General features: G+C 39.3%; 2 protein-coding genes and 2 non-coding genes across 4 annotated transcripts; 3 read left to right on the top strand and 1 right to left on the bottom strand.

Moving 5' to 3' along the window:
* Positions 1-4,172: 4,172 nt before the first annotated feature.
* LOC117277357 (small nucleolar RNA R71) lies at positions 4,173-4,279 on the top strand. The gene has a single exon (XR_011409978.1). It is a non-coding gene; the product is annotated as a small nucleolar RNA R71 (small nucleolar RNA).
* Positions 4,280-5,843: 1,564 nt separating this feature from the next.
* On the top strand, positions 5,844-14,463 carry LOC104098781 (uncharacterized). The gene is made up of 2 exons (XM_070180504.1): positions 5,844-6,035; positions 14,074-14,463. Exons 1-2 carry the CDS (start codon positions 5,844-5,846, stop codon positions 14,461-14,463), a joined length of 582 nt encoding a protein of 193 aa, XP_070036605.1.
* Positions 14,464-15,023: 560 nt separating this feature from the next.
* LOC104098782 (agamous-like MADS-box protein AGL62) lies at positions 15,024-15,683 on the bottom strand. Its single transcript, XM_009605604.1, has one exon. The coding sequence runs from the start codon at positions 15,681-15,683 to the stop codon at positions 15,024-15,026; it is 660 nt and encodes a 219-aa protein (XP_009603899.1).
* Positions 15,684-25,634: 9,951 nt separating this feature from the next.
* LOC117278760 (small nucleolar RNA R71) lies at positions 25,635-25,741 on the top strand. Its single transcript, XR_004509110.1, has one exon. It is a non-coding gene; the product is annotated as a small nucleolar RNA R71 (small nucleolar RNA).
* Positions 25,742-26,689: the final 948 nt, after the last annotated feature.

Raw genomic sequence — 26,689 nt, 5'->3', positions numbered from 1 at the left:
CAACTAGCCTATTTTGATTACTTAAAAGAATCTATGAACTCAACCAAAAATATAATATAAAGATATCATAAGTTATGTCTCTCTCGATTACATGAAAAAAGTGAATATAGATACAACATTTAATTCATCTGAAAATGATTTAATACATAAAACTAGAGTTATAATATACAAACAAACATCAATACACCAAATCCATCAAACCCTAAATGGAACTACTCCATAGATATGGAGAAATTCATCACAAATAAAATTAAAGCATAGGAAAACATAAATTCAATCCAAACTAGGGTATTGAGTGAGGAAAGAATGATGAAATCCTTGTGCTTGTGTTCTTCCAACACCTCCTTAGGTCCGAAGTATGTCTAAAAGTCTAGAAAATAGCATTTATCCATGTATTTATACCAAATAGGGTCGGCCCGAGACGAAATCACCCTTTCCTAGCCGAAATAGGACTTTCACTCTGTAAAACTTGCACAGGCGCGCCGCATAGGGCGACGCGCCATGCGGGGAATTAGTGGGGAAATCCAGAGAGCTCAACAATTCACCAGGGAACAAAAATACACTATTGCTGCACACAACGCGCCGCAGCAGTGCAAATTTCTCTGAGTGTTGCTTTTTGCGTGATTTTTTACGTCGAGACTTGGTCCTCGACCCCTGATCATGATACCGGCTTAATCCCTTGGGCTTTTACTCATACTTCAAAGCTCCAAATAGATCGAATTACCTCCACAACATCTAAATAGCTCGAAATCACATCTACAAGGCATAAAATACATAATAAGTGCAAAACACCACTAATTAAAGCTCAACACAAGTAAAGTACAGTGAATTAGAGTGAAATAAGCGACTAAAACACCATATTATAGCCTACCATCAACACCCCACACTTAAACCATTGCTCGTCCTCGAGAAATCAAACTACACTTCATATAGGCACGACCTTTTTCAACAACTCTCATAACTCATCATACCAAGAATATTTAAAACAGGTTTGACTCAAAAGCACCACGCATTTTTCACAACCACTCACTTACTCCAACACAGAGATCAACGACATTACCTTTCCTTCACGAATCAAGTGCCATCACACAGTAATAGAGAGTAGTTCCACACACAATAAAATTTAAGAATAATTAGGAACTCAAGATAGAAAGAATTCACTCACTCTCAGAAACAATATTCATGTGCCACAACAGACGTACCATAGGTTTGCCCGTAATGTACTACTCTACTAATTGAGCTCATTCAGTGAAGGATCAAATAGGACATTATTTGGTTGTAATGTAGGTTGCGAGATGGGTAGGATACATTTGGATATAAGAGTGACTACACCTCCCTAAGCACTTTAATACATACACTTAATCGTTCAATACCCCACACTTATGTCAAACCATAACTCTACCTTTGCATGAATACACATTAACTCCCTACTTCTTTAAGCACAAATACATAAGAGTCACCAATATCAAGGAATATTTTGCATAATAATACAACTATTTTTTCATTTCTTTTTCAATTCAAGTGGCTCTTACTTTTTCAAAGCAGTGCACCTTTCTCTTTATTTCAATAGTTCCACTCAAAAGCCAAACCAATACCCCACACTTCAACTTTTACAAAGTTCATGACAAATTCAAGTGCACACGAGAGGTAAAAGATTCAAATAGATGGTCAATTTAAACAAATGGGTCAGGATTGAAATGTGGTTGCCAAAGAAAAAGGATTAAATGCTCAACGGGGTTAACTAAGATACACAACAATTAGGCGGGTAAAAGCATACATATGGCTCAACAAAGAAATGCCTATATCACTTCCAAGACTGAATAAAACTACTATTTTGCTTTGCAAACACACGGGGCAAGTTCTAGGCATCAAATACAATGCACAGAATACACAAAAACTCACACATACATGGCACATAACTCACTCAGGATTGGACTATCAACATACTCTAGTCAAAGCAATTAAGCAAAGTTAAGATCATACAATTTAAGGTATTTATACAAGAGTAAAAAACTGAGCCTAAGCGTCACAACTAAAGCACTCACTGTTCTCAATGTATAATAAAGTCATGACATATTGCCTTCAATTCAAATCACAACACAAGGTTTCCTTCTCCTAAAATAAAAACTAACTACACCTGATTCAAACAAACCTCTTAGAAAAAAACAACGGTACAAAGAAAGATCAAGGGAGAATTATTACACTACCTACAAACGAAATTCTTTTTGTCTTTTTTCTTTCGACTTTAATCCCTCAAGAAACCCGTCGATGGTATCCATCATCGGGAAAAATCGAAAATTTTAAAACATTTCTCATTTTTTTCTATCTCTACTAACTACAACTAACAAAAAAACTAATATACATACATACAAATGTCCCCCACCCCACATTTAAGTTGTGGCATGTCCCCATTACACACAATTAAAAAGTATAAGGTAAAGAAAACTTCCCTGAATATCTAGTCGGGGTCTGAGCCAAAGTCGGGCTCCATGCAAACAGCTTCTTCTCAGCCTTTTCAGGGAACACCCCACACTTATCTTTCTCGCTCACTGCAGTCTTCTCTTTCGAGCCCTTTACTTTCCACTCAACACTTGGAGCTGGTTTTCCTTTTTGCACCCCCTTTTATACATCCATCTTGAAAGTCACAGTCTCCTCACCCACTCTAAGCATGAGTTTCCTCTCATGTATATCTAATATCGCCCTGTCCGTCGCTAAGAATGGTCTTCCTAGGATGAGGGGGGCCAGGTTGTTTTTCTCCATATTAACCACTATAAAATCCACAGGAACTATGAACTTATCCACCCGAACTAATACATCTTCCACTATACCCTCGGGTATTAAAGTTGTTTGGTCTGCCAGCTACAATGATATTGGTGCAGACCTTATCTCTCCAATCTCCTTCTCCTGTTTCCTGTAAATAGATAGAGGCATTAAATTAATTGAGCCACCAGAATCACATAAAGACTTATCAAAATTAATAGTTCCTAAAGAGCAAGGTATAGTAAAACTCCCTGGATCTCCACACTTTTGTGGGAGTTTATTTTGCAATATCATGTTGCAATGCTCTGTGAGCTTGACCACATAGGTCTTCTCTATTTTCCTCTTCTTCGTAAGGATCTCTTTCAAGAATTTAGCATAAGAAGGCATTTGTGAGAGCACTTCTGTGAATGGTAAGTTTACATGAACCTGTTTCAGCACATCCAGAAATCTCTCAAACTACTTGACCGACTTTTCTCTACATAGCTTTTGAGGGAAAGGTAGCACAGGCATATGCTTGCTCTCCTCATGTTCCTCCCTTCTCGATTTATTTTCCATTTTTTTTCTCAGCTTTCATTGGGCCTTTCTTCTTCTTGTCATCATCACTTTTCAGCTGCTCCCCACTTTCTTTTTCAAGTATCACATCTTTTTGGATCGAGGTGGGGACTTTCAGCACTTGTCCACTTCTCAAGGTTACAACATTCACTGTTTCTTTAGGATTTCTTTCAGTATCAGCAGGGAGAGTGCATGGAACCCTCTAAAATAATATTATTTCAATTTGTCCCACTTACTTCTCTAAATTTTGAATTGCTGCCCTTTGTACTTCAAATCTTTCATCAATTTTCACAATGAAGGCCTTTATGAAATCTTCTAGACTAGGTTTATTGGGCTGTTAAAGCTGAAACTGCTGCCACGGCTGATTCATAAAACCAGGAGCTCATTATCCTGAAATCTGGGGTTGTTTTATTGCCATGCATTTGCTACCCCCAGGTGAACTCCATGAAAAACTGGGGTGCTTCTGACCCATTACATTAAAATTATAATTTCCCACAGCATTCACTTCCTTAGTTGAAGCTTGACACTCATGAGTAGGGTATCCTTTTCCACATATATCACAGGCTACATGAGGCTCACTTTGTATCGTGGTTAAGGTCTACTTCCGGATTTCATTAGCCATAGTATCAAGTTATGCCTTCACAGATGTATTAGCATCAACTTGGTGAACACCAGTTGATCTTCTTCTTTCAGCACTCCCCGAGGGCCACTGATTAGCATATTCAGATAACTCATCAAGAATTGTAACTATCTCCTCTGGAGTCTTCTTCATCAAAGGGCCTCCAACTGCATTTCTCAATATTCTACGCGAGTCCGGTGTCAATCCATCCCAAAAGTCCTGGAGTTGCATCCAGAGTTCAATTCCACTGTGTTGACACTTTCTAACAATCTCCTTAAACCTCTCCCATGCTTCAAAAATAGTTTCAGTCTCTTTCTAACAAAAGTTATGGATTTCTCTTCTAAACTTGCCCATTTTAGATGAGGAGAAATATTTATCAAGAAATTTTTCGGTCATCTTCTCCCATGTTCTAATCAATCCCGTGGGCAAGCTTTGAAGCCACTTCTTTGTATCATCTTTAAGTGAAAAGGGGAATGCCCTTAAGTACACTGCATCTTGTGACACCCCATTATATTGAAAAGTGTTAATAATCTCCTCGAAATTCATTAGATGTGTGTTTGGATCTTCGCTCATCTTTCCTATAAAGACACAATAGTTCTGAACGGTTTGAAGCAACCCTCACTTCAACTCAAAATTGTTAGCTGCAATTTGAGGTGGTCTAACACTTGATAAGCCTTGATTGTACATCGGTCTAGCATAATCTCCCAGTGATCTCCCAAGAATGGGAGCTATATTTCCGAACTGGTTTGTAGCTAAGGGTTGATTTTGAGCAATTCTCCAACCCCTCTCTTCTTCATAGATAATCTATGCATCTCTAATAGCTGCTTCCTCAGCATCCCGTGCAACTTTTTCTCATTGTTGGGTTGCTTCCCTTGCAGCCAAATCTACATTATCATCACCATTTCCATCCATAAGTTCTTTGGTTGAATATTGCCCAACCTTTTCTTAAACTTATGCCTTAAACCACTTATTTCACAAGAGTGTTAAGGATGGTCCGGGTGCCAAGAGAGGATCACGACAAAACGGGTAAAGGCTTATAACATGATTATCAAATGAGAAAGGCGAGAGTTCCAAAGGGGGTTGACTAGGGGTAATGACATTGGTTGGCAGTAGAAAGCTGAAACGGACCAAGTAAAGCCAACAATCATTTCCCAAACCAAGAAAAACTTAGGATTTCGCCTTGAAGCACATTCGGGGCAAGTTATAGACCATTCATACAGATACTTGGACTAGCAACAAATCACCTCACCCCTCACACAACTAGACCATAAAAGAGGATATAATTGAGAGCCTACAATAACCACAATCAAGTTAAAGATCACTATGGTCCAATAAGCCACTCGATGATTACAAAAGTCAACTAAAGAGTCTCAAAGTCACTAACTAGAGTAAATTTCTTTCAAAAATCTAGTTTCAAGCCATAAGCACGTAGTTAAGTGTGTTGTACCAAATGAAGCATGAATAACTCTTTTTCGAGAATGATTTGATTAGGCATTTTATTCATTACTACTACTATTATTATTACCTAAACACAAAAATAGATTCATTCCCTTAAGAAGGTTGTCACGCCATCCATCGTTGGGATGAGTCACCCGGTTCACACAAAAACTACCGTTGGAAATAACCGTAGCATTAAGAAAATCAAAGGCTTATTATCTACAAAAACATAAATAGAAGCTACTAACAAAACAAGAACTAAACTACAAAAATAAAGAAACTAATGAACAATAACTACTAAAGATAGATAAACTACAAATAAGAAAAGGACCAGTCTCAGCTGAACTCGGTTGTGTCCGATCAAGAAAATCTGGCCAAGGATCTTGAGGTGTCCAAGTCAGAGGTTGTCGAGGTCGATGATAGGGTGGCTCAACACAAGGATGATGCCGAGGCGACTCAGGACCAAGCGAGAAATATGGTGAAGCACGCAAAGTGGAAATCCCGAAGGGAGCCCCTCGAGGGAGTCCATGCTCGGGATTTTGATTTATTGGCTGAAATCGAGAATGCCAAGATATATGAAGCCAAGGTCAGGAAGCTGGCTTATCCGGAAGAGGAAGACTTCGAGGGGTATGAAGATTCAGGTGAGTCTGATAGTGGCGAAGACCCTGTAGGTGATGACGTGGCCCCCGATGAAGACTAGGCCATTTAGGATCTTTTTAGGCGTTTTGCCTTTTGTTTTTTGTATCATCTTTTTGTTGAGGCCGTTCCGCCTTTGTAAAAGAATTGTATCGGGTCTATTCAGCTCTTGTAAAAAGAATTTTTGATATATATATAAGGCTTTTTCCCTTTCATAGCTTTTGAATTTTTCCTTTGCTTTTTTATCTGTATTCGCAAAGATCGAAATGCCTTAGCATGAAATAGTTAGGTTATGTTTGAAGGATCGAACAAATGTTGCCTTTAAAATTATTTTGTTTTAAGGCATCGTGGGGATTCGATGTTACCGAAAACTTTTTCCCAAAGTAGTTTAGGTTTATAGTTTGCCAAAGGTAGCCTTTAGAACCGGTTATGAAGATTTTTTGAAGGCCTTGTTTTTGTTACAAGTCTCGAACATCTCCGAACTTATTTTAATATAATCAGTCTTTTCGAATTCGGGCAATGCCAAATAAGCTTTGCGCCCTCGGATTTTATTATCTTGTCACAGTTGTAGCCTTTTAATTCGGGGAATGCCAAATAAGCTTATGCCCCCGAGGTCTGATGGCTTGGACCATCCGAGTTTGTTTTCGGGCGGTAGTCCCCGAGTAAACATGATTGTTCGAACGCGGATTAAGGTGGCCCTTGGGCTCAATACCTTTAGGGATTCATATGTAGGAAATTCTTCGAGAAATGTAAGAAAAAGTTTATAGGACAAGAGGTGTATGCGCAAGGAAGAGACTTCTTTTCATTTTTGTGCATAATAGTTACACATGTATACTGTCTTTGTGCCAGGGTCCGAGCAGTCTATGTGAGCACGGTTCATTTGACCGTTTGGCCCTTATAATGAATTCTATCGATCTAGAACCTTCAATCTTGAAATCTCTTTCCATGCTAAAGTCGATATCTGAGGGTAATGCCCCCCAGTATTCGGGGTTGATCGAAGAAATGGCTTGAATGCTGTTGTGATTATCATCGGCTTGTAGCCGGTCTTCAACTTTAAGTTAGCATGATTTACTGGTTGCCACGTTAAAAACCTTGCTGGAAAACCCATTTGGGAGAAAACTGGTTCAAGGGAAAAAGAGTGCAACACGTGCTTTCTGACCTAAAATCTCGTATCATCCCTTGTTGGTTACCTGCAAGCGTTAGTTTAAAATGTAAATAAAAAAAGAATGGGGTTGTACCTTAGCAGTAATATCGCTTCAAGTAAGTTATATTTTAGTTGTTCGGTAGTTGCTCGTTGTTCATTGTTCCGAGTTTGTAGGATCCTTTTCCGGTGATCTCGACAATTTGGTACAGTCCTTCCCAGTTTGGCCCCAATTTTCCTTTGTTCGGGTTTCGGGTGCTTAGTGTGACCTTCCTTAGTACCAAGTCCCCAATATTCAAATGTCTAAGGTTGGCCCTTCGATTGTAATACCTTTCAATCCGCTGTTTTTGGGAGGCCAATCGGACAAGGGAGGCTTCGCGCCTTTCATCTAATAGCTCCAGGCTCGTACTCATAGCCTCGTCGTTTGATTACTTCGTTGCATATCGTAGTCTGATACTTGGTTCTCCTACTTCGATCGGGATCATATCTTCGGTGCCATAACCTAAAGAGAACGGGGTAGCCCCGGTACTGGACTTCGAGGACATACAGTATGCCCATAGGACTTCGGGTAGTATTTTCTTCCATATTTCTTTGGCATCGGTTAACCTCTTTCTAAGGTTTTGGAGTATGGTTTTGTTGGTTGATTTGTCTTTTCCATTCCTACTAGGGTGGTAGGGTGTTGACTAAATCCTTTTGATCTTGTGCTCTTCAAGGAATTTGGTTACTTTGCTTCCGATGAATTGTTTCCAATTGTCACATACAATCTCGGCCGGTATTCTGAATTGGAATATTATGTCGTCCCAAATGAAATTGATGACTTCCTTCTCCCTGACATTCTCGTATGCTTGGGCTTCCACCCACTTAGAAAAATAGTCCGTCATAAACAATATAAATTGAGCCTTACCGGGTGCCCATGGAAGGGGGCCAACGATGCCCATTCCCCACTTCATGAATGGCCATGTTGACAAAACCGAATGCAGCAGCTCCCCGGATCAATGATCATCGGAGCGTGTCTTTGGCATTCATCATATTTTCGAACGAACTCCTTTGCATCTTTTTCCATGTTGATCCAGTAATAATCGGCCTGATTATTTTCCGAACCAGTGATTCGGCGCCCGGATGATTTCCACATGTACATTCATGGATTTCCCTCAAAGCATACTCAGTATCACCTGGCCCTAAACATATTGCAAGTGGACCATCAGATGTTCTTCTAAACAAGGTTTTGTCTTTGGAAAGGCTAAATCGGGTCGCCTTTGTACGTAGGGCCATCGACTTTTTTGGATCCGAGGGCAGTTTACCAGATCTGAGATATTCCATGTACTTATTCCTCTAGTCCCAAGTTAGGCTCGTCAAGTTGATCTCGGCGTGGCCTTCTTCCACCACCGATCTCATAAGTTGTACGACTTCTCCCGAGTTGAACTCGTCGTCTTCGACCGACGACCCTAAGTTAGCGAGCGCATGGGCATCACTGTTTTGATCCCGAGGTACGTGTTGTAAAGTCCATTATTTGAACCGATGTAATGTCACCTGTAATTATTCCAAGTATCTTTGCATTCGTTCTTCTCTGATCTCGAATGTTCCATTGACTTGTTTTACCACAAGGAGGGAGTCGCACTTGGCTTTGATCACCTCTGCCCCCAAGATCTTGGCTAGTTCAAGGCCTGCAATCATAGCCTCATATTCGACCTCGTTGTTAGTCAATTTCACAGTCTTAGTAGATTGTTTAATTATATTACCTGTTGGTGGCTTTAGTACGATGCCAAGTCCAGACCCTTTTGCGTTTGAGGCACCGTCCATGAAGAGGCCAAATTCTCGAGGAAGTTCCTGAGTTAACTAATAACACTCTTTCGACCTCGGGTATTAGGGCCGGTGTAAAGTCGGCCACAAAGTCTGCCAAAATTTTAGACTTAATGGCGGTCCGAGGTTGATACTCAATATCGTACCCACTTATTTCTATGGACCATTTGTCCAATCGGCCCGAGAGTTCGGGCTTATGCATAACGTTCCTCAATAGGTAAGTAGTTACGATACATATGGGTTAACATTGAAAGTACGATTTTAGCTTCCTAGAGGCTCTTAGCAAAGCGAGCACCAGTTTTTCCAGGTGAGGGTACCTAGTTTCGGCCTCACCTAAGGTCCTACTAACATAGTAAATTGGAAATTGCGTACTTTGCTCTTCCCGAACTAGGACTCTACTTAACGCTATCTCCTTGACCGCAAAGTACAAGTACAGTTGTTCGTCTGTCTTCGGTATGTAAAGTAGGGGCGGGCTCGATAAATACCTCAAGTTCCTCCAAAGCTTGTTGGGATTCCGGGGTCCACGAGAAGTTGTTCTTCTTCTTCAACAATGCGAAGATTCGATGGCTCTTGTCAGACGACCTCGAAATAAATTGCCCCAGGGCGGCTATTTGTCCGGTTAACCTTTGCACAGCCTTTACGCTGTCCACAACCGTGATATCTTCAATGGCTTTGATTTTATCGGGATTGATCTCGATTCCCCAATTGGATACCATGAATCCGAGGAACTTACCTGACCCTACTCCAAACGCACATTTTTCTGGGTTCAGCTTCATATTGTACTGCTTCAGTACGCTGAAGGTTTCTTGCAAATATTTTAAATGGTCCTCTACTTGCAGGGACTTAACTAACATATCATCAATGTAAGCTTCCATTGATTTTCCTATTTGTTCCTCGAACATCCAATTTACTAGGCGTTGGTAAGTAGCACCAGTATTTTTTAATCCAAACGACATTACGTTATAACAGTATGTGCCCTATTTAGTTATGAAGGAAGTTTTTTCCTGATCACCCGAGTCCATCCATATTTGGTTGTACCCGGAATAGGTGTCGAGAAAACTGAGGATCTCGTGGCCGGCCGTGGCATCGATCGTACGGTCTATGTTGGGCAAAGGAAAAGAGTCTTTCGGGCATGCCTTATTCAAATCTTTGTATTCTACACACATTCTTAGTTTATTCCTATTTTTAGGGACTACCACTATGTTTGCTAATCAATCCGGGTATTTAACCTCCCGAATATACCCTATTTTAAGAAGTTTAGATACATCATCCTTGATAAAAGCATGCTTGATCTCGGACTGGGTCTCCTCTTCTGTTTAACAGGGTGAAAGTTTGGGTCCAGGCTTAGCTTGTGAGTGGTTATCTCCGGCGGGATTCCTGTCATATTGAGGTGGGACCAAGCGAAACAATCTTCATTAGTTATAAGAAATTGAATGAGTTTTTCCCTTAGCTCGGAGCTTAGCTCCGTGCCCAGGTATACCTTTCGATCGGGCAAGCTTTCTCTCAATATGACTTGGTCCAACTCCTCGACCATCGATTTAGTGGCATCGGAATCATCGGGGGCTATGAAAGATCTGGAAACCCCATAATCATCATCCTCGACTTCCTTTTGTTTGTCCGAATCTGTAGAAGATAGTATCAGTGACTTCTATTTGGCCCCGTTATTTACCATCTGGTTTGGGCCCTTAGATGTTGAAATTGTAGATGTCGGTATCACCTCCGCGACCGCGAACATTTCCTTCGCAACCGGCTATTATCCATAGACTCTTTTGACTCTATCATGTGTTGGGAATTTTAGTGCCTGATGTATTGTCGAGGGTACCGCCCTCATGTTGTGGATCCATGGCCTCCCGAATAAAGCGTTATACCTCATGTCCCCTTTGATCACATAAAATTTAGTCTCCTGGATGGTCCCGACGGTGTTTACAAGTAACATTATTTCACCCTTAGTAGTCTTACATGCCATGTTGAATCCGTTCAGAACTCAAACTACAAGCACGATTTGGTCTTGTAGACCGAGCTGCTTCATGACCCATGATCGAATGATGTTGGCTGAGCTACATGGATCAATTAACATACGTTTAACCCGAATTTTATTTACGAGTACAAATATTACCAGTGCATCGTTGTGGGGCTGCATGATCCCTTCCGCATCCTTGTCGTTGAAAGATAAAGTTCCCTCCGATAAGTAGTCTCGAGTTTGTTTCTCCCTAGTGATGGATACTTTGGTGCGTTTCAACATCGGCCCCTATGAGATATCAACCCCTCCAATGATCATGTTAATGACATGTTGAGGTTCTTCTTGATCTGTCTGTTTGTTAGAATCCATGTTCCTGAAATGATTCTTGGCTCGGTAGCTCAAGAACTCCCGAAAGTGCCCATTGTTAAATAGACGGGCAACTTTCTCTCTTAACTGTCGATAATTTTTTGTTCTGTGACCGTGAATGGCATGATATTTGCACATCTGGTAAGGATCCCTTTGGGTTGGATCAGACTGTAGAGGTCGAGTCCATTTGGTATCTTTGATGCACCCGATAGTTGATATAATGATGGAAACATTGACATTGAAGTTATATTCTGATAGCCTCTGTGCGTCTTTTGACCTGTCGAAGCCATTTTTGTTTATAAGTCCCCGGCTGCTTTGACCTCGCTCATTTTTCCTTTCATTTCTCATGGAGTTGCCCGGACCCGCTGCTTCTAAGATCTCCGTTATATGGCTGATACTGATTCAAGTTTGGCATCAGTTCGCGATCGACATCTCTCTTGACTCCGTCGAGGGTTCTGACAGGATAGACAAACCTCGAAGGAGCCCCGAGTTGATCATCTTCGACTCTGATTTTCGATTGATATCGGTTATGCATGTCGGCCCATGTAACATCCGGGTATTCTATTAAGTTTTGCTTCAGCTGCTGTGAAACCACCAAGCTTCGAATATTAAGTCCCTGAGTGAAAGCTTGAACAATCCAATCATCAGGGACCGACGACAGATCCATTCGTTCCATTTGAAAACGAGACACGAACTCTTTAAGCATCTCGTTATCCTTCTATTTGACTTTGAAAAGGTCTGATTTCCTAGTCTCGACCTTGATGGCACCTGCGTGTGCTTTTACGAAAGAATATGCAAGCATAGCAAATGAGTCAATAGAATTAGGAGGTAAATTGTGATACCATATCATAGCTCACTTCGACAGGGTCTCCCCTAATGTTTTCAACAGAACAGACTCGATCTCATCGTCCTCCAGGTCATTCCCTTTGATAGCATATGTATTAGAGGTTACATGCTCGTTTGGGTCGGTCGTTCTATTATACTTGGGTATTTCGGGCATACGGAACTTCTTGGGGATCGGCTTCGGAGCGCGCTCGGTGGAAAAGGTTTATGCACGAACTTTCTGGAATCCAGGCCCTTCAATATCGGAGGTGCTCCTGGGATTTGGTCTACCCTGGAATTGTAGGTTTCCACCTTTTTGTCGTTAGCCACGATCTTCTTCTCCCCTAATTCTATCTGTTTTGTCATCTCCTCGAGCATTTTTATGATCTCGGGGTTAGCCCCCTATTCGTATTCGTTCGACTTTTCTATGACTGGTTCATCCCTGCAGGTGACTTCCTGGGGAGGATCGGGCTCAACCCTACTCGGTGGATGGCTTTAGTTCTATAACTAAGCTATCACCGCATGTTGAGCCTGCAACATTTCGAAGATCACTCGTAGACTGATCCCGTCTCCTTCAGCGTTTTGCATGTTTCGAGTTGCCGATCGGGCTACACCACGAACGCTATTTTCGGGGTCAGTAGGCAAGTTTATATCGATAGCCACATGTGAATTAGCGTCAATCGGATCTGCGATCGGAATTCCAACGGGATCAGGAGGTGGTATCTCGTTACTAGGCGCTATGTTGTTATTTTCACCTTGGTGACCGGACTCGTTGTCAACATGAATAACTACTGATTGAGAGTTTGACATTTTTGTATTTTAGCCTGGAACCAAAGACACTTCAAAGAGTTTGACTTTCTTGAATGAATTATCAGACCCCCTTTATATAGTAAATGAGTCCTATTCTAGGTACATTTCTATAAAAGGTAAAAATCTCTTGATTTGCTGATTACCGGTTTCTTGCTGATACGTGCCGAGATTCTCGCCGTAATATTCGTCTGGTTCGCAGATATTTTGGTATTCTATTATTTATCCCTGAGCTCGTTCGAGGCAAAGGTCGACACCAGACTCAATTTTCCTCGAAGGCAGGTTTTCCGACCTCGGGTACTAGCTCGGTGAGACTCGAGGTCGGTCTTCAGTCCGTGGTTATCATGTTTCAAACCTAATCTACGAAATCGAAATCGAGCTCGACTTCGACCATATACAAGATGTAAATACTAAATTCTTTCATGCAGCAACAATGCAAAGAAGGAAGAAAGGATAGTTAGCATCAAAGACATTGCACTAGACCCTTGATCAAAATAAAGATTTTGACATAGTCCGAAGTTATCTTACTAACCTATATACAACAGAAAATTCAAAATTTATTCAAATAATGTTAAGATTTAGGGTTTGGATTACAGAGTTCTTTTGTCGTGAATTTTGGAAGTACTCTTAGCGAGAGAGTTCGTAGAGAGTGAGCTGGTACTCATGAATTGTATACATTCAATAGGAATTGGAATATAAAACTTCATTCAAGTAATTTTCATTAGGACACATTGTCCTTGAGTTTTCACTCCTGTCTCCCACAGCAAACTGCAGCACCAAGGCGACCTCTCCAAAGTTGAAAAGGCCTCCTTAAAGAAACGAAATAAAGCATACCTCAAAATCGCCCATCGCAACCTTCTTGACCTTGATAAGAAAAATCAGTTCTCCATCCTCCGACTCCTCATTCACTCCCTTCAGAAACTGAAAAAACCAATAAGCCTAATAGTATTAATGGTAACCCTAATCCCTCATGTGTTACTCGCGAACAGATGATGCAAAGGCTACGCAAAAAGATCGAAATGCTCTTTGGTAACAACCGAGGTACTGGCAAGAACAACAAACCTAATAGCCATAGAGTTGAAAATAATGCAAAATCGAAGAAGAGAAAGAGGAGTGAATGGCAAGGAAATAGAGTTTGGAAAAGTCAAAATCTGAGACGATGGTGATGATAAGAAGAAGAAGAGGAAAGCATCAAAAGCGAAAGAATTAAAAAGAGTGAAGAGGCAGAAAAAGGTAAAGAGGGAGAATCGGAAGGTAGCAGAGAGGGAATTATGGAAGGCAGCAGCAAAGAGGGCAATGGGAGTGGAAGCGTATGATAACCCTTCTAAACCGAAGCAAAGTATGAAGAAGGAGACGAGGAGGAATGAGAAAAGTAGGGAGAAATGGAAAGAAAGAGTTGAGACCCGGGAGAAGTTTAAGGAAGAGCGACATCAGAAGAGAAGGAATAATATTGCTGCCAAAGTCAAGGTGAAGAAGCTGAGAAAGATTGCTAAAACTAAACCGGTCATGTTGCAATCTTTATTTTACATTTTCTTAGTATTTTATTTCATTGTTAAAATTTGAATGTGGTTTCTTATAGTCTTTATTCCACCTTTTATTGACAGTGAGGTCACACGTTAGTGCCACTTTCCATTGATTTACTAAAGCTTTAATATGATTTTTATTTGGTTTATTACTTAAGCTTATAATTGTAATAACAACCGTATGTTTTATTATTCTGCTTACAAGAAAATGTATTCATCTTTTCCACATTAATTATTTTACATGGTAAGAATGCTTGATATATGTTCTTTCAGAGAAATTATTTGACGGATATATATTATTTGTATAAATTAGGGAAGGTAGAACTCAACTTCACACTAAGAAATAAAGACATGATTTTGTTAATGAAAAGCAATGGATGAAGGTAATTGCTGGGGAAGTAATAACATGATAATAGCAATAGAAGGATTGCAAAATATTATGCAATTACTAACATATTGATTTATAAGGGCAACCATTTATTGTTGCTCATATATAGGCAATCAATACACAAACTGAGAACTTGAAAAACTTGTATCAAAGATCAACTAGTGAGGTACTCGTTGGCTTTAGTTAATAATAAGAGGGAAACTAGAACATAATTAAAATAATCCAGCTGAATCAAAACCAAAGTTATGGTTATGAAGATTATTTGAAGCAACCATAATTTGAGCTGGCTTGATATCATAGTTGTCAAATATTCCATTACCATTAACACCAAAATAAAAAGAAGAGTTAGCTGTAATCTCAACCATAAACTTGCTTGCTTGATTTGTCATATTATTTTTTAAAATCTCCATGGATTCCTTTAATTGTTCAAGTTCATGCAAACCAAGTTGACTTATATGAGCTTCCCGCCAATATTGACTTTGACTAATTTTCCTCATTTGATCAAGTGATTCTCCTCTTTTCTTCTCAATTTCAAGCTCAGCAAGAATCTGAGTTAATTGCAAATTGAGCTCACGAATACTAGCATTTCGATGAGCCTCAACAAGATGAAGTGATGAATTAGAAATTGGATTATGATTTCTTGACAGGAATCTTTCGATAATGGACTCAACATTAAGGTGACCAAAAGAAAAAACTTTTCTTGCAGGAGAAAAAACTATGATAGCTATTTCAACACCACAAAGTGTGCATAGTTCGCTAGCTTTCTTGAAAAGTCCAGAACGACGTTTTGAGAAGGTAACTTGGAGATAATTTTTCACCTCTATTTTGGCAATTTTGATCTTTTGACGACCAATGCTAGGTTTCTTTGCCATGGCTGAAACTAAAGAATACTAGAGATAATTCTTGTGGTTTTTGAGTTAACATTCAAAGTAAAAAATATGGACTATTTAAAGGTGCTTTGGAGTACTCTCAAACTTGCTGTCTTTAAAATAATTTTACTATTGTTTCTATGTAATGTGTTGATTTGAGAGTTAGAAATTCTTATCCTTTTAATGGATTGATAATATGATACTCAATTCACCCTAGTTGGCATTATTAAAACAATAAGGTATATATATTACTTGTGAAAGTCAAACTTTTTTCTGAGTTATCCCTTTATAAGTAATAACTTGATTGTTTGTTACAATTGTCAACCCTTCTATCTATTGATTGGTTTTTATGCAGCTAACTAGAAGGGATAAATAATAATTAATTAAGAAAGTAAGATTATTTTAAGAATAAATGATGGTGAGTGAGAAAAGGAGATATTTGCCCATATTAGACATACTATACGTAATTATTTTTTTTGAGTTGTAACCTAAAGACAATCATGTTTTGCATTTACTTTTGAGTTGTAACCTAAGGAGAAGCCAATTATGATAATAGTTGGATAATAATAGTGTCTTAGCTTGAGAAATTAGGTGGTGATAATTAAGTTTAGATATTGATGAGTTATGAATCATAAAAGTTAAATAACATATATAAATTATAAGATATGAAGAAATTGCAAGAATTGTATCAGAATATGGGAATTTTCGTGAAATAAATTGTTGTAGTGGATCATACGGTTACAAATAATAAAGTTACATAAGAATTAAATAAAGAAAAATATGGCATATTTCTTAAGAAGGATGGTTCTATCTCTAGATTTTCCAGAAGAAGAGACAGAAAATTTTCTAGAATAGCAAGTCGGGATTCAATAATCATAAAATGTATCTTCACTACCATTAAGAGGAACAAATATGCAAAGTAATATATTGTTAGTAGAATGAGCTTATTAAAATCTAAAAGATTGGAAGAATGAATGAGGTTTTTTACAGTACTTTTTAATTTTTTTAATAATTTTGTGCTAATTTATAGGTAAGGACTATAGATGCCAGCTCTAGCATGAATATATTTTTATCAAAAGCTTAACTTGATTTCAAGACAGATAATGATATAGTACGATAATTTTCGTATATTTTATCTTATCTACTGTAAAGTTTAATTTATGTCGCAGTAACTGAATGTACCCGGGGAGTTTTTATATGACATCTTTCCACCTTAAAGTCTTAAAACCTTTTTGTTATTGCATTTACCCTCTTTTTAGTTTGTAAGGATATGTCTTCCCCGATGATCAAAGACGGAGCTAGATGATTAACTACAAGTTCGGATGAATCTAATAACTTTTGATTAAATATTATATTTGTATTAAATTTTTTAGTAAATATGTATTAATATTTAATTACGAATCCAGTAACTAAAATGAGTTGTGGGTTCGATGACAAAATCAGAACCCATAAATTTCAAATCTCGACCCCGCCTCTGCCGATAATCAATGTCTTTATTTTATTTTTACAAGAATCACTTAAAAGTAATTTGTTTCCTTTCTGTATATAAGATCAAGAGAAACGCCAAAACCTACTATAGACTGTGATGGCGCCAAACGTCGTCGTTAGGCAAGCCAACGGTGAACTATCACGTTAATTATTCATTTTATTACTTTCAAAATCATAAATTTTATTAAGTAAAGAAATTTACACCTTTAAAATCACGGGTAAATACATAATTAGTAATGCATAAAAATAAAGGGTGATAATAATATGCAAATTCGTAAGCATCAACTAGAATATCCTAAAACCCGGTGTCACAAGTGGATAAGCATTTACTGAGTACAATAATAATACATCATTTGTGTCTGGAATGCAAATAAGACAGATAAAGTTAATAGTGCGATGGAGACTCTGTGGGCTGCGATACGTAATCTGGAATGCAGCTTACCATAAAGTCTCCTCAGCAGTTGCGCCTACGCGCCAATATGTCCGCCAGATGAACCTGTCAGATCCTACACATTTAGTATAGAAGTGCTGCATGAGTACGTAAATCAATGCGTACCCAGTAAGTATCTAGTCTAACCCCGTAGAAGTAGTGACAAGGGGTCGACATCGACACTTACTAGTGGTCCAATAAATCAGTATGATAATTCATAAACAGATATCAAGCACAATAGTAGCAGTGAGGTAACACATGTAACTAACATGATCTTTCAAAATTTCTTTTTACGATATAAATTTCTCAATCTCGTATCATATCTCTCAACAACTCAGAAAATATCAAGTTCCAATATCAAACGGATAAGGAATACCATATAAAATGCCAGGCATCAGTGGAAGGATAATCGTGAATATTCAAATTGCTAGCGATATAACGCACGATTATGCTGAGATCGTACGACCCGATCCAGAGTGGTGTGTACACTGCCGAGGGTCGACCGGCACGAACTAGAGATGCATTTCATTATACTGCTGAGACGTTCGGCCCGCTCCATAAGAAAAGAAGGAACTTATCAAATTACGAGACACATGCTTACAATACAGTACATGAGCATAAAGTGGATATACCATTTACCGTTTATCAGATATTTTTCCAACAACTCAAGTTGATAAGGTTCGGCCTAATGTATATTCCTAAATCAATTTCAATTATAAATTCACTTAATTAAGCTAGCAAAAATGAGTTCAAATAATACAAATATTACATGATAAAGTCTTAAGTCTACCCGGACATAAACATACTTTAGCTACATACGGACTCTCGTCACCTCGTGCGTACGTAGCACCCACAATAAGTAGCACATAATAAGTACATCACCTAGAGGTAGTTTTTACCTCACAAGGTTAGACAAAAGATGTATCTCGCTCCGAAGTTCCATAACCGGCTGCAATGCCTCTCTAACTCTTTAATTCAAAGCCAAACGATCCGAAACTAGTCATACAATGTGCAATTCAATCAAAATATACTCCAAATGCGTATAATTTAATAATTTATAATAATTTCCAACTCCACTCGAAAAGTCAACAAAGTCAACCCTCGTGCCCACGTACCCGGATTTCGAAACTTCTTGAAGATAATCATTACCCATAATATCACGAACTCAAATATATAATTTATTTCTAATTCCATGTCCAATTTCGTGGCAAAAATCTAAAAATACCAAATTTTAGGTTTTCTTCAAAATCCCACAATTTCTACAAAATTTCATGTTTAAATCCTTGTAGAATCCATGTAATTAACTAACATTATGTGGGAATTACCTACCTTGCCGTAGATGACGAAAATATCCCCTCGAACCAAATCCCGTATAAGTATCAAGTCTACCCAGGCCCGCTCTTCTTCACATTCGCGATCACCTGATCGCGTTTGCGATGCCCAGCTTCCCCTGCCCTTCGCATTCCCGCTTTGCCCCTCGCATTTGCAAAGGCCTTCTGCCTCGCAGCCACCCAAACTTCTTCGCGGTCGCGACCTTCGTGTCGCGTTCGCGTAGGTTGCCTCTGCTCTTCTCTGCATTCGCGACCTCTGTGCCGCGTTCGCGATGAGCAAATCCCAATAGCCCAAAAATCCTTCTTCGCGAACGCATGAGACCCTTAGCGTTCGCGAAGAACAAAACCAGACACCAGCACCAGTAGTTGCAAAACAAGAAAATATGGTCTGAAACCACTCCAAATCACACCCGAGGCCCCTGGGACCCCATCCAATCACACCAACCAGTCCCAAAACATAACACGAACCTGCTCGAGGCCTCAAATCATACCAAACAACATCAAAACTACGAATCAACGATCAAAACCTTCCTCTCAACATTTAAACATTCAAACTTCGACGAACGCATCTGATTCGTACTTAAACATTCCGTAATGACGCTAACTTTACGCACAAGTCATAAATCACAATACGAACCTATTCTAAGGCTCTGAATCCCAAACAGACATCGATAACATCAAAATCAACTTCAAACCAAACTTATGAAATTCTAAAACTTTCAAAATGCTGACTTTCCAAATTGAGCGCTGAAATCCTCCCGGACTACCCGATACTCAACCCGAACATATGCCCAAGTTTGAAATCATCATACAGACCTATCAGGACCTTCAAATCCCGATTTCGAGGTCGTTTACTCAAAAGTCAAACTTTAGTCAACTCTTCCAACTTAAAGCATCTGAATTGATAATTTTCCGTCCGAAACAATTTCGAACTTCCCGAAATTCAATTCTGACCACACGTACAAGTCACAAAACATGAAGTGAAGCTACTCTAGACCGCAAACCACCGAACGATGCACTAGAGCTCAAAATGACTGTTCGGGTCGTTACATTCTCCCCACTTAAACATACGTCCGTCCTTGAACATGCCAAGAATCATCCCAGAGTTGTCCAAAATCCCTATTTAACACCTCGTGCGCCTACCCGTGCCACCATGACCCATGTGAGCAAATTAGCTCGAGCCAGATTGAAGATCCTTCCTATAACCTTAGCTAACAAGCCTTAGAACCAAATTCCAACATCTGGAATTCTCCACGAGACCCTATTCTAACATACAAACACCGCATCAATCACTATACACTGGACCTAAACATAATCATGCACCTATGTTGAAATCACACCTTGCACCACATAAGTCGTTTGCACATAATAACATCTTCCGACCAAAATCGCTACAATTTCACAAATCTGGTGCCCGTAATACACCTCATAATACATATATGTCATGTTCCAACTCTCGCAATACTTCCACGACGAAAGAGATGTGCAGAAACTCATAACCACCTGTCAAATCAATAAATCATGGAGTCTCTCCACCTGTCAAGTATCATTACCTCATTTTGAAGTGAATAACGATATTTTCTCTTTAATATAATTCGATCGCAATGATCTCAGGTCAAATAACCTTGTCTCACCCAGTACAAGTTGCTCGGGCAATAAGCCACCTCATACACTGTCTAAAATCTCATATAGTGCCATCAAAACGCCAACAAGCTACAACTCGAATGTGACCCATAGGGAAGAACGAACTCAGGCAAACAACCATCCAGCACGCGTAGCGAATAAAACGGCCAAACCGATGTTATGGATCCATCTTAGAGATAAGAAACAAGACACACAAAATAAGTATAAGGAACCGTACTTAACATCTCACTGTTGCGACGTGCAACCCGATCCAAATATGACATTGTTGCAGCGTGTAACTCGATCCAAACAAGACATTGTTGTGGCATGCAACCCGATCCAAATATGACATCATTGCAACACGCAACCCGATCGACACAACATACATGTGGCAGTATGCCACATGATCCAAACAATATATCTGTGGCGGCGTGCCACCCGATCCAAACAATATACCCATGGCAGCGTGCCACCTGATCCAAACCAATATACCTATGGCAGCGTGCCACCCGATCTACACATAACAATCAATAAGGAACCACCCATCACACCGAAATGCTTATACTTAGGAAATGCCCGAATGTTGACCACAAGCACTCCAAGTGTATGAATATAACCCTGGGGAGACGACTAGTGCCATGCGCTACCAAGCACGACTAAGGTGCAATGCCTAATTTAGCTACGGGCTTCCAAATACTTTTTCGGACACGCTCCTAAGTCCAAAATCACCATATGGAGCTATTGGAATAATTAAAACTCTATTTCGGGGTCATTTACACATAAATCGACATCCGGACACTATTTTAACTTAAGCTTTAAACCTTGGAACTAAGCACATGAAGATATGCAAGAGTGCATAATGGATTGGTCTTTAGGAAAACCTCTTTCGATTATTCTCCTAACTAGGTCTAATCAATGATTCAACTAGCCTCTTTCGATTACTTAGAAGAATCTATGAACTCAACCAAAAATATAATGCAAAGATATCACAAGTTATGTCTCTTTCGATTACATGAAAAAAGTGAATATAGATGTAACATTTAATTCATCTGAAAACGATTCAATACATAAAACTAGAGTTATAATCTACAAACAATCATCAATACACCAAATCCATTAAACCCTAAATGTAACTACTCCATAGATATGGAGAAATTCATCACAAATAAAATTAAAGTATAGGAAAACATAAATTCAATCCAAACTAGGGTCTTGAGTGAGGAAGGAATGATGAAATCCTTGTGCTTGTGTTCTTCCAACTCCTCTTTAGGTCCGAAGTATGTCTAAAAGTCTAGAAAATAGTGTTTTTCCATGTATTTATACCAAATAGGGTCGGCCCCAGACGATATCACCCTTTCCTAGCCGAAATAGGACTTTCACTCTGTAAAACTTGCACACGCGCGCCACATGGGGCGACGCGCCATGCAGGGAATTACTGGGGAAATCCAGAGAGCTCAACAATTCACCAGGCAACAAAAATACATTGTTGCGGCGCACCACGCGCTGAAGCAGTGCAAATTTCTCAGAGTGTTTCTTTTTGCGTGATTTTTGACGTCTAGACTTGGTCCTCGACCCCTGATCATGATACCGGCTTAATCCCTTGGGCTTTTACTCATACTTTAAAGCTCCAAATAGATCGAATTACCTCCACAACATCTAAATAGCTCGAAATCACATCTACAAGGCATAAAATACATAATAAGTGCAAAACACTACTAATTAAAGCTCAACACAAGTAAAGTACAGTGAATTAGAGTGAAATAAGCGACTAAAACACCATATTATAGCCTACCATCAACACCCCACACTTAAACCATTGCTCGTCCTCGAGAAATCAAACTACACTTCATATAGGCACGACCTTTTTCAACAACTCTCATAACTCATCATACCAAGAATATTTAAAACAGGTTTGACTCAAAAGCACCACGCATTTTTCACAACCACTCACTTACTCCAACACAGAGATCAACGACATTACCTTTCCTTCACGAATCAAGTGCCATCACACAGTAATAGAGAGTAGTTCCACACACAATAAAATTTAAGAACAATTAGGAACTCAAGATAGAAAGAATTCACTCACTCTCAGAAACAACATTCATGTGCCACAACAGACGTACCATAGGTTTGCCTGTAATGTACTACTCTATTAATTGAGCTCATTCAGTCAAGGATCAAGTAGGACTTTATTTGGTTGTAATGTAGGTTGCGAGATGGGTAGGATACATTTGGATATAAGAGTGACTACACCTCCCTAAGCACTTTAATACATACACTTAATCGTTCAATACCCCACACATATGTCAAACCATAACTCTACCTTCACATGAATATACATTAACTCCCTACTTCTTTAAGCACAAATACATAAGAGTCACCAATATCAAGGAATATTTTGCATAATAATACAACTATTTTTTCATTTATTTTTCAATTCAAGTGGCTCTTACTTTTTCAAAGCAGTGCACCTTTCTCTTTATTTCAATAGTTCCACTCAAAAGCCAAACCAATACCCCACACTTCAACTTTTACAAAGTTCATGACAAATTCAAGTGCTCACGAGAGGTAAAAGGTTCAAATAGATGGTCAATTTAAACAAATGGGTCAGGCTTGAAATGTGGTTGCCAAAGAAAAAGGATTAAATGCTCAACAGGGTTAACTAAGATACACAACAATTAGGCGGGTAAAAGCATACATATGGCTCAACAAAGAAATGCCTATATCACTTCCAAGACTGAATAAAACTACTATTTTGCTTTGCAAACACACGGGGCAAGTTCTAGGCATCAAATGCAATGCACAGAATACACAAAAACTCACACATACATGGCACATAACTCACTCAGGATTGGACTATCAACACACTCTAGTCAAAGCAATTAAGCAAAGTTAAGATCATACAATTTAAGGTATTTATACAAGAGTAAAAAACTGAGCCTAAGCGTCACAATTAAAGCACTCACTATTCTAAAGGTATAATAAAGTCATGACATATTGCCTTCAATTCAAATCACAACACAAGGTTTCCTTCTCCTAAAATAAAAACTAACTACACCCGATTCAAACAAACCTCTTGGAAAAAACAACGGTACAAAGAAAACATCAAGGGAGAATTATTACACTACCTACAAACGAAATTCTTTTTGTCTTTTTTCTTTCGACTTTAATCCCTCAAGAAACCCATCGATGGTATCCATCATCAGGAAAAATCGAAAATTTTAAAATATTTCTCTTTTTTTTTTCTATCTCTACTAACTACAACTAACAAAAAAACTAATATACATATATACAAATATCCCCCACCCCACATTTAAGTTGTGGCATTTCCCCATGACACACAATTAAAAAGCATAAGATAAAGAAAACTTCCCTGAATATCTAGTCGGGGTCTGAGCCAAAGTCGGGCTCCATGCAAACAGCTTCTTCTCAGCCTTTTCAGGGAACACCCCACACTTATCTTTCTCGCTCACTGCAGTCTTCTCTTTCGAGCCCTTTACTTTCCACTCAACACTTGGAGCTGGTTTTCCTTTTTGCACCCCCTTTTATACATCCATCTTGAAAGTCACAGTCTCCTCATCCACTCTAAGCATGAGTTTCCTCTCATGTATATCTAATATCGCCCTGTCCGTCACTAAGAATGGTCTTCCTAGGATGAGGGGGGCCTGCTTGTTTTTCTCCATATTAACCACTATAAAATCCACAGGAACTATGAACTTATCCACCCGAACTAACATATCTTTCACTATCCCCTCGGGTATTAAAGTCGTTTGGTCTGCCAGCTATAATGATATTGGTGCATACCTTATCTCTCATATTTCCTGTAAATAGATAGAGGCATTAAATTAATTGAGGCACCAGAATCACATAAAGACTTATCAAAATTAATAGTTCCTAAAGAGCAAGGTATAGTAAAATTCCCTGGATCTCCACACTTTTGTGGGAGTTTATTTTGCAATATCATGTTGCAATGCTCTGTGAGCTTGACCACAGAGGTCTCCTCTATTTTCCTCTTCTTCGTAAGGATCTCTTTCAAGAATTTAGCATAAGAAGGCATTTGTGAGAGCACTTCTATGAATGGTGAGTTTACATGAACTTGTTTCAGCACATCCAGAAATCTCTCAAACTACTTGTCCGGCGTTTCTCTACATAGATTTTGAGGGAAAGGTAGCGCAGGCATATGCTTGCTCTCCTCATGTTCCTCCCTTCTCGATTTTTTTTCCTTCTTTTTCTCAGCTTTCATTAGGCCTTTCTTCTTCTTGTCATCATCACTTTTCAGCTGCTCCCCACTTTCTTTTTCAAGTATCACATCTTTTTGGATCGAGGTGGGGACTTTCAGCACTTGTCCACTTCTCAAGGTTACAACATTCACTGTTTCTTTAGGATTTCTTTCAGTATCAGCAGGGAGAGTGCATGGAACCCTCTCAAATAATATTGTTTCAATTTGTCCCACCTACTTCTCTAAATTTTTAATTGCTGCCCTTTGTACTTCAAATCTTTCATCAATTTTCACAATGAAGGCCTTTATGAAATCTTCTAGACTAGGTTTATTGGGCTGTTAAAGCTGAAACTGCTGCCACGGCTGATTCATAAAACCAGGAGCTCATTATCCCTGAAATCTGGGGTTGTTTTATTGCCATGCATTTGCTACCCCCAGGTGAACTCCATGAAAAACTGGGGTGCTTCTGACCCATTACATTAAAATTATAATTTTCCACAGCATTCACTTCCTTAGTTGAGGCTTGACACTCATGAGTAGGGTATCCTCTTCCACATATATCATAGGCTACATGAGGCTCACTTTGTATCGTGGCTAAGGTCAACTTCCGGATTTCTTTAGTCATAGTATCAAGTTATGCCTGCACAGATGTATTAGCATCAACTTGGTGAACACCAGTTGATCTTCTTCTTTCAGCACTCCCCGAGGGCCACTGATTAGCATATTCAGATAACTCATCAAGAATTGTAACTATCTCCTCTGGAGTCTTCTTCATCAAAGGGCCTCCAACTGCATTTCTCAATATTCTACACGAGTCCGGTGTCAATCCATCCCAAAAGTCCTGGAGTTGCATCCAGAATTCAATTCCACTGTGTTGACACTTTCTAACAATCTCCTTAAACCTCTCACATGCTTCAAAAACAGTTTCAGTCTCTTTCTAACAAAAGTTATAGATTTCTCTTCTAAACTTGCCCATTTTAGATGAGGAGAAATATTTATCAAGAAATTTCCTGGTCATCTCCTCCCATGTTCTGATCGATCCCGTGGGCAAGCTTTGAAGCCACTTCTTTGTATCATCTTTAAGTGAAAAGGGGAATGCCCTTAAGTACACTGCATCTTGTGACACCCCATTGTATTGAAAACTGTTTATAATCTTCTCGAAATTCATTAGATGTGTGTTTGGATCTTCGCTCATCTTTCCTATGAAGACACAATAGTTCTGAATGGTTTGAAGCAACCCTCACTTCAACTCAAAATTGTTAGCTACAATTTGAGGTGGTCTAACACTTGATAAGCCTTGATTGTACATCGCTCTAGCATAATCGCCCAGTGATCTCCCAGGAATGGGAGCTATATTCCCGAACTGGTTTGCAGCTAAGGGTTGATTTTGAGCAATTCTCCGACCCCTCTCTTCTTGATAGATAATCTATGCATCTCTAATAGCTGCTTCCTCAGCATCCTGTGCAACTTTTTCTCATTGTTAGGTTGCTTCCCTTGCAGCCAAATCTACATTATCATCACCATTTCCATCCATAAGTTCCTATGTCCCGTCTAGGGAAGCTTCAGAGGGCAAATCAGCCTCTATTAAGGAGGAGCAAACAACCGCACAGTCTAGGCCACATGTGCGATTCTAGCTCATGGATGAGGTCTCTTCATCTCACAACACTTCCTAGGGGTCGGAAAGAGCTAGTTAAACCTCTAAGCCAGCAGTGATCCTAGACACAGATACATAGGTTATATAGGATATCCCCAATGATGGTAGAGGGGGGAGATGGTACATCCACGAGTGTGGAGAGATCGAAGAAAAAGAAGATATTAGTGGATAATCCTTGACACTTGAGCGGCAATTTCTATTGAAGGATTTGGATAAATACAACCTGGCGGTGTTGAGGCAGTTCAGAAGAAGAAAGGTGCCTGT

The sequence above is a fragment of the Nicotiana tomentosiformis genome, chromosome 7, assembly GCF_000390325.3.
Source record: "Nicotiana tomentosiformis chromosome 7, ASM39032v3, whole genome shotgun sequence".
NCBI lineage: Eukaryota > Viridiplantae > Streptophyta > Magnoliopsida > Solanales > Solanaceae > Nicotiana > Nicotiana tomentosiformis.
Note: the sequence above shows the minus strand (reverse complement) of the source record. Positions and strands in the feature narration are given on the sequence as shown.

Coding starts and splice junctions, on each gene's coding strand:
- LOC104098782 (XM_009605604.1), bottom strand. CDS start 15,683: ATGGCAAAGAAACCTAGCATTGGTCGTCAAAAGATCAAAATTGCCAAA.
- LOC104098781 (XM_070180504.1), top strand. CDS start 5,844: ATGGTGAAGCACGCAAAGTGGAAATCCCGAAGGGAGCCCCTCGAGGGA. Junction 6,036..14,073: donor CTGATAGTGGCGAAGACCCT/GTAGGTGATGAC, acceptor GGTGATGATAAG/AAGAAGAAGAGGAAAGCATC.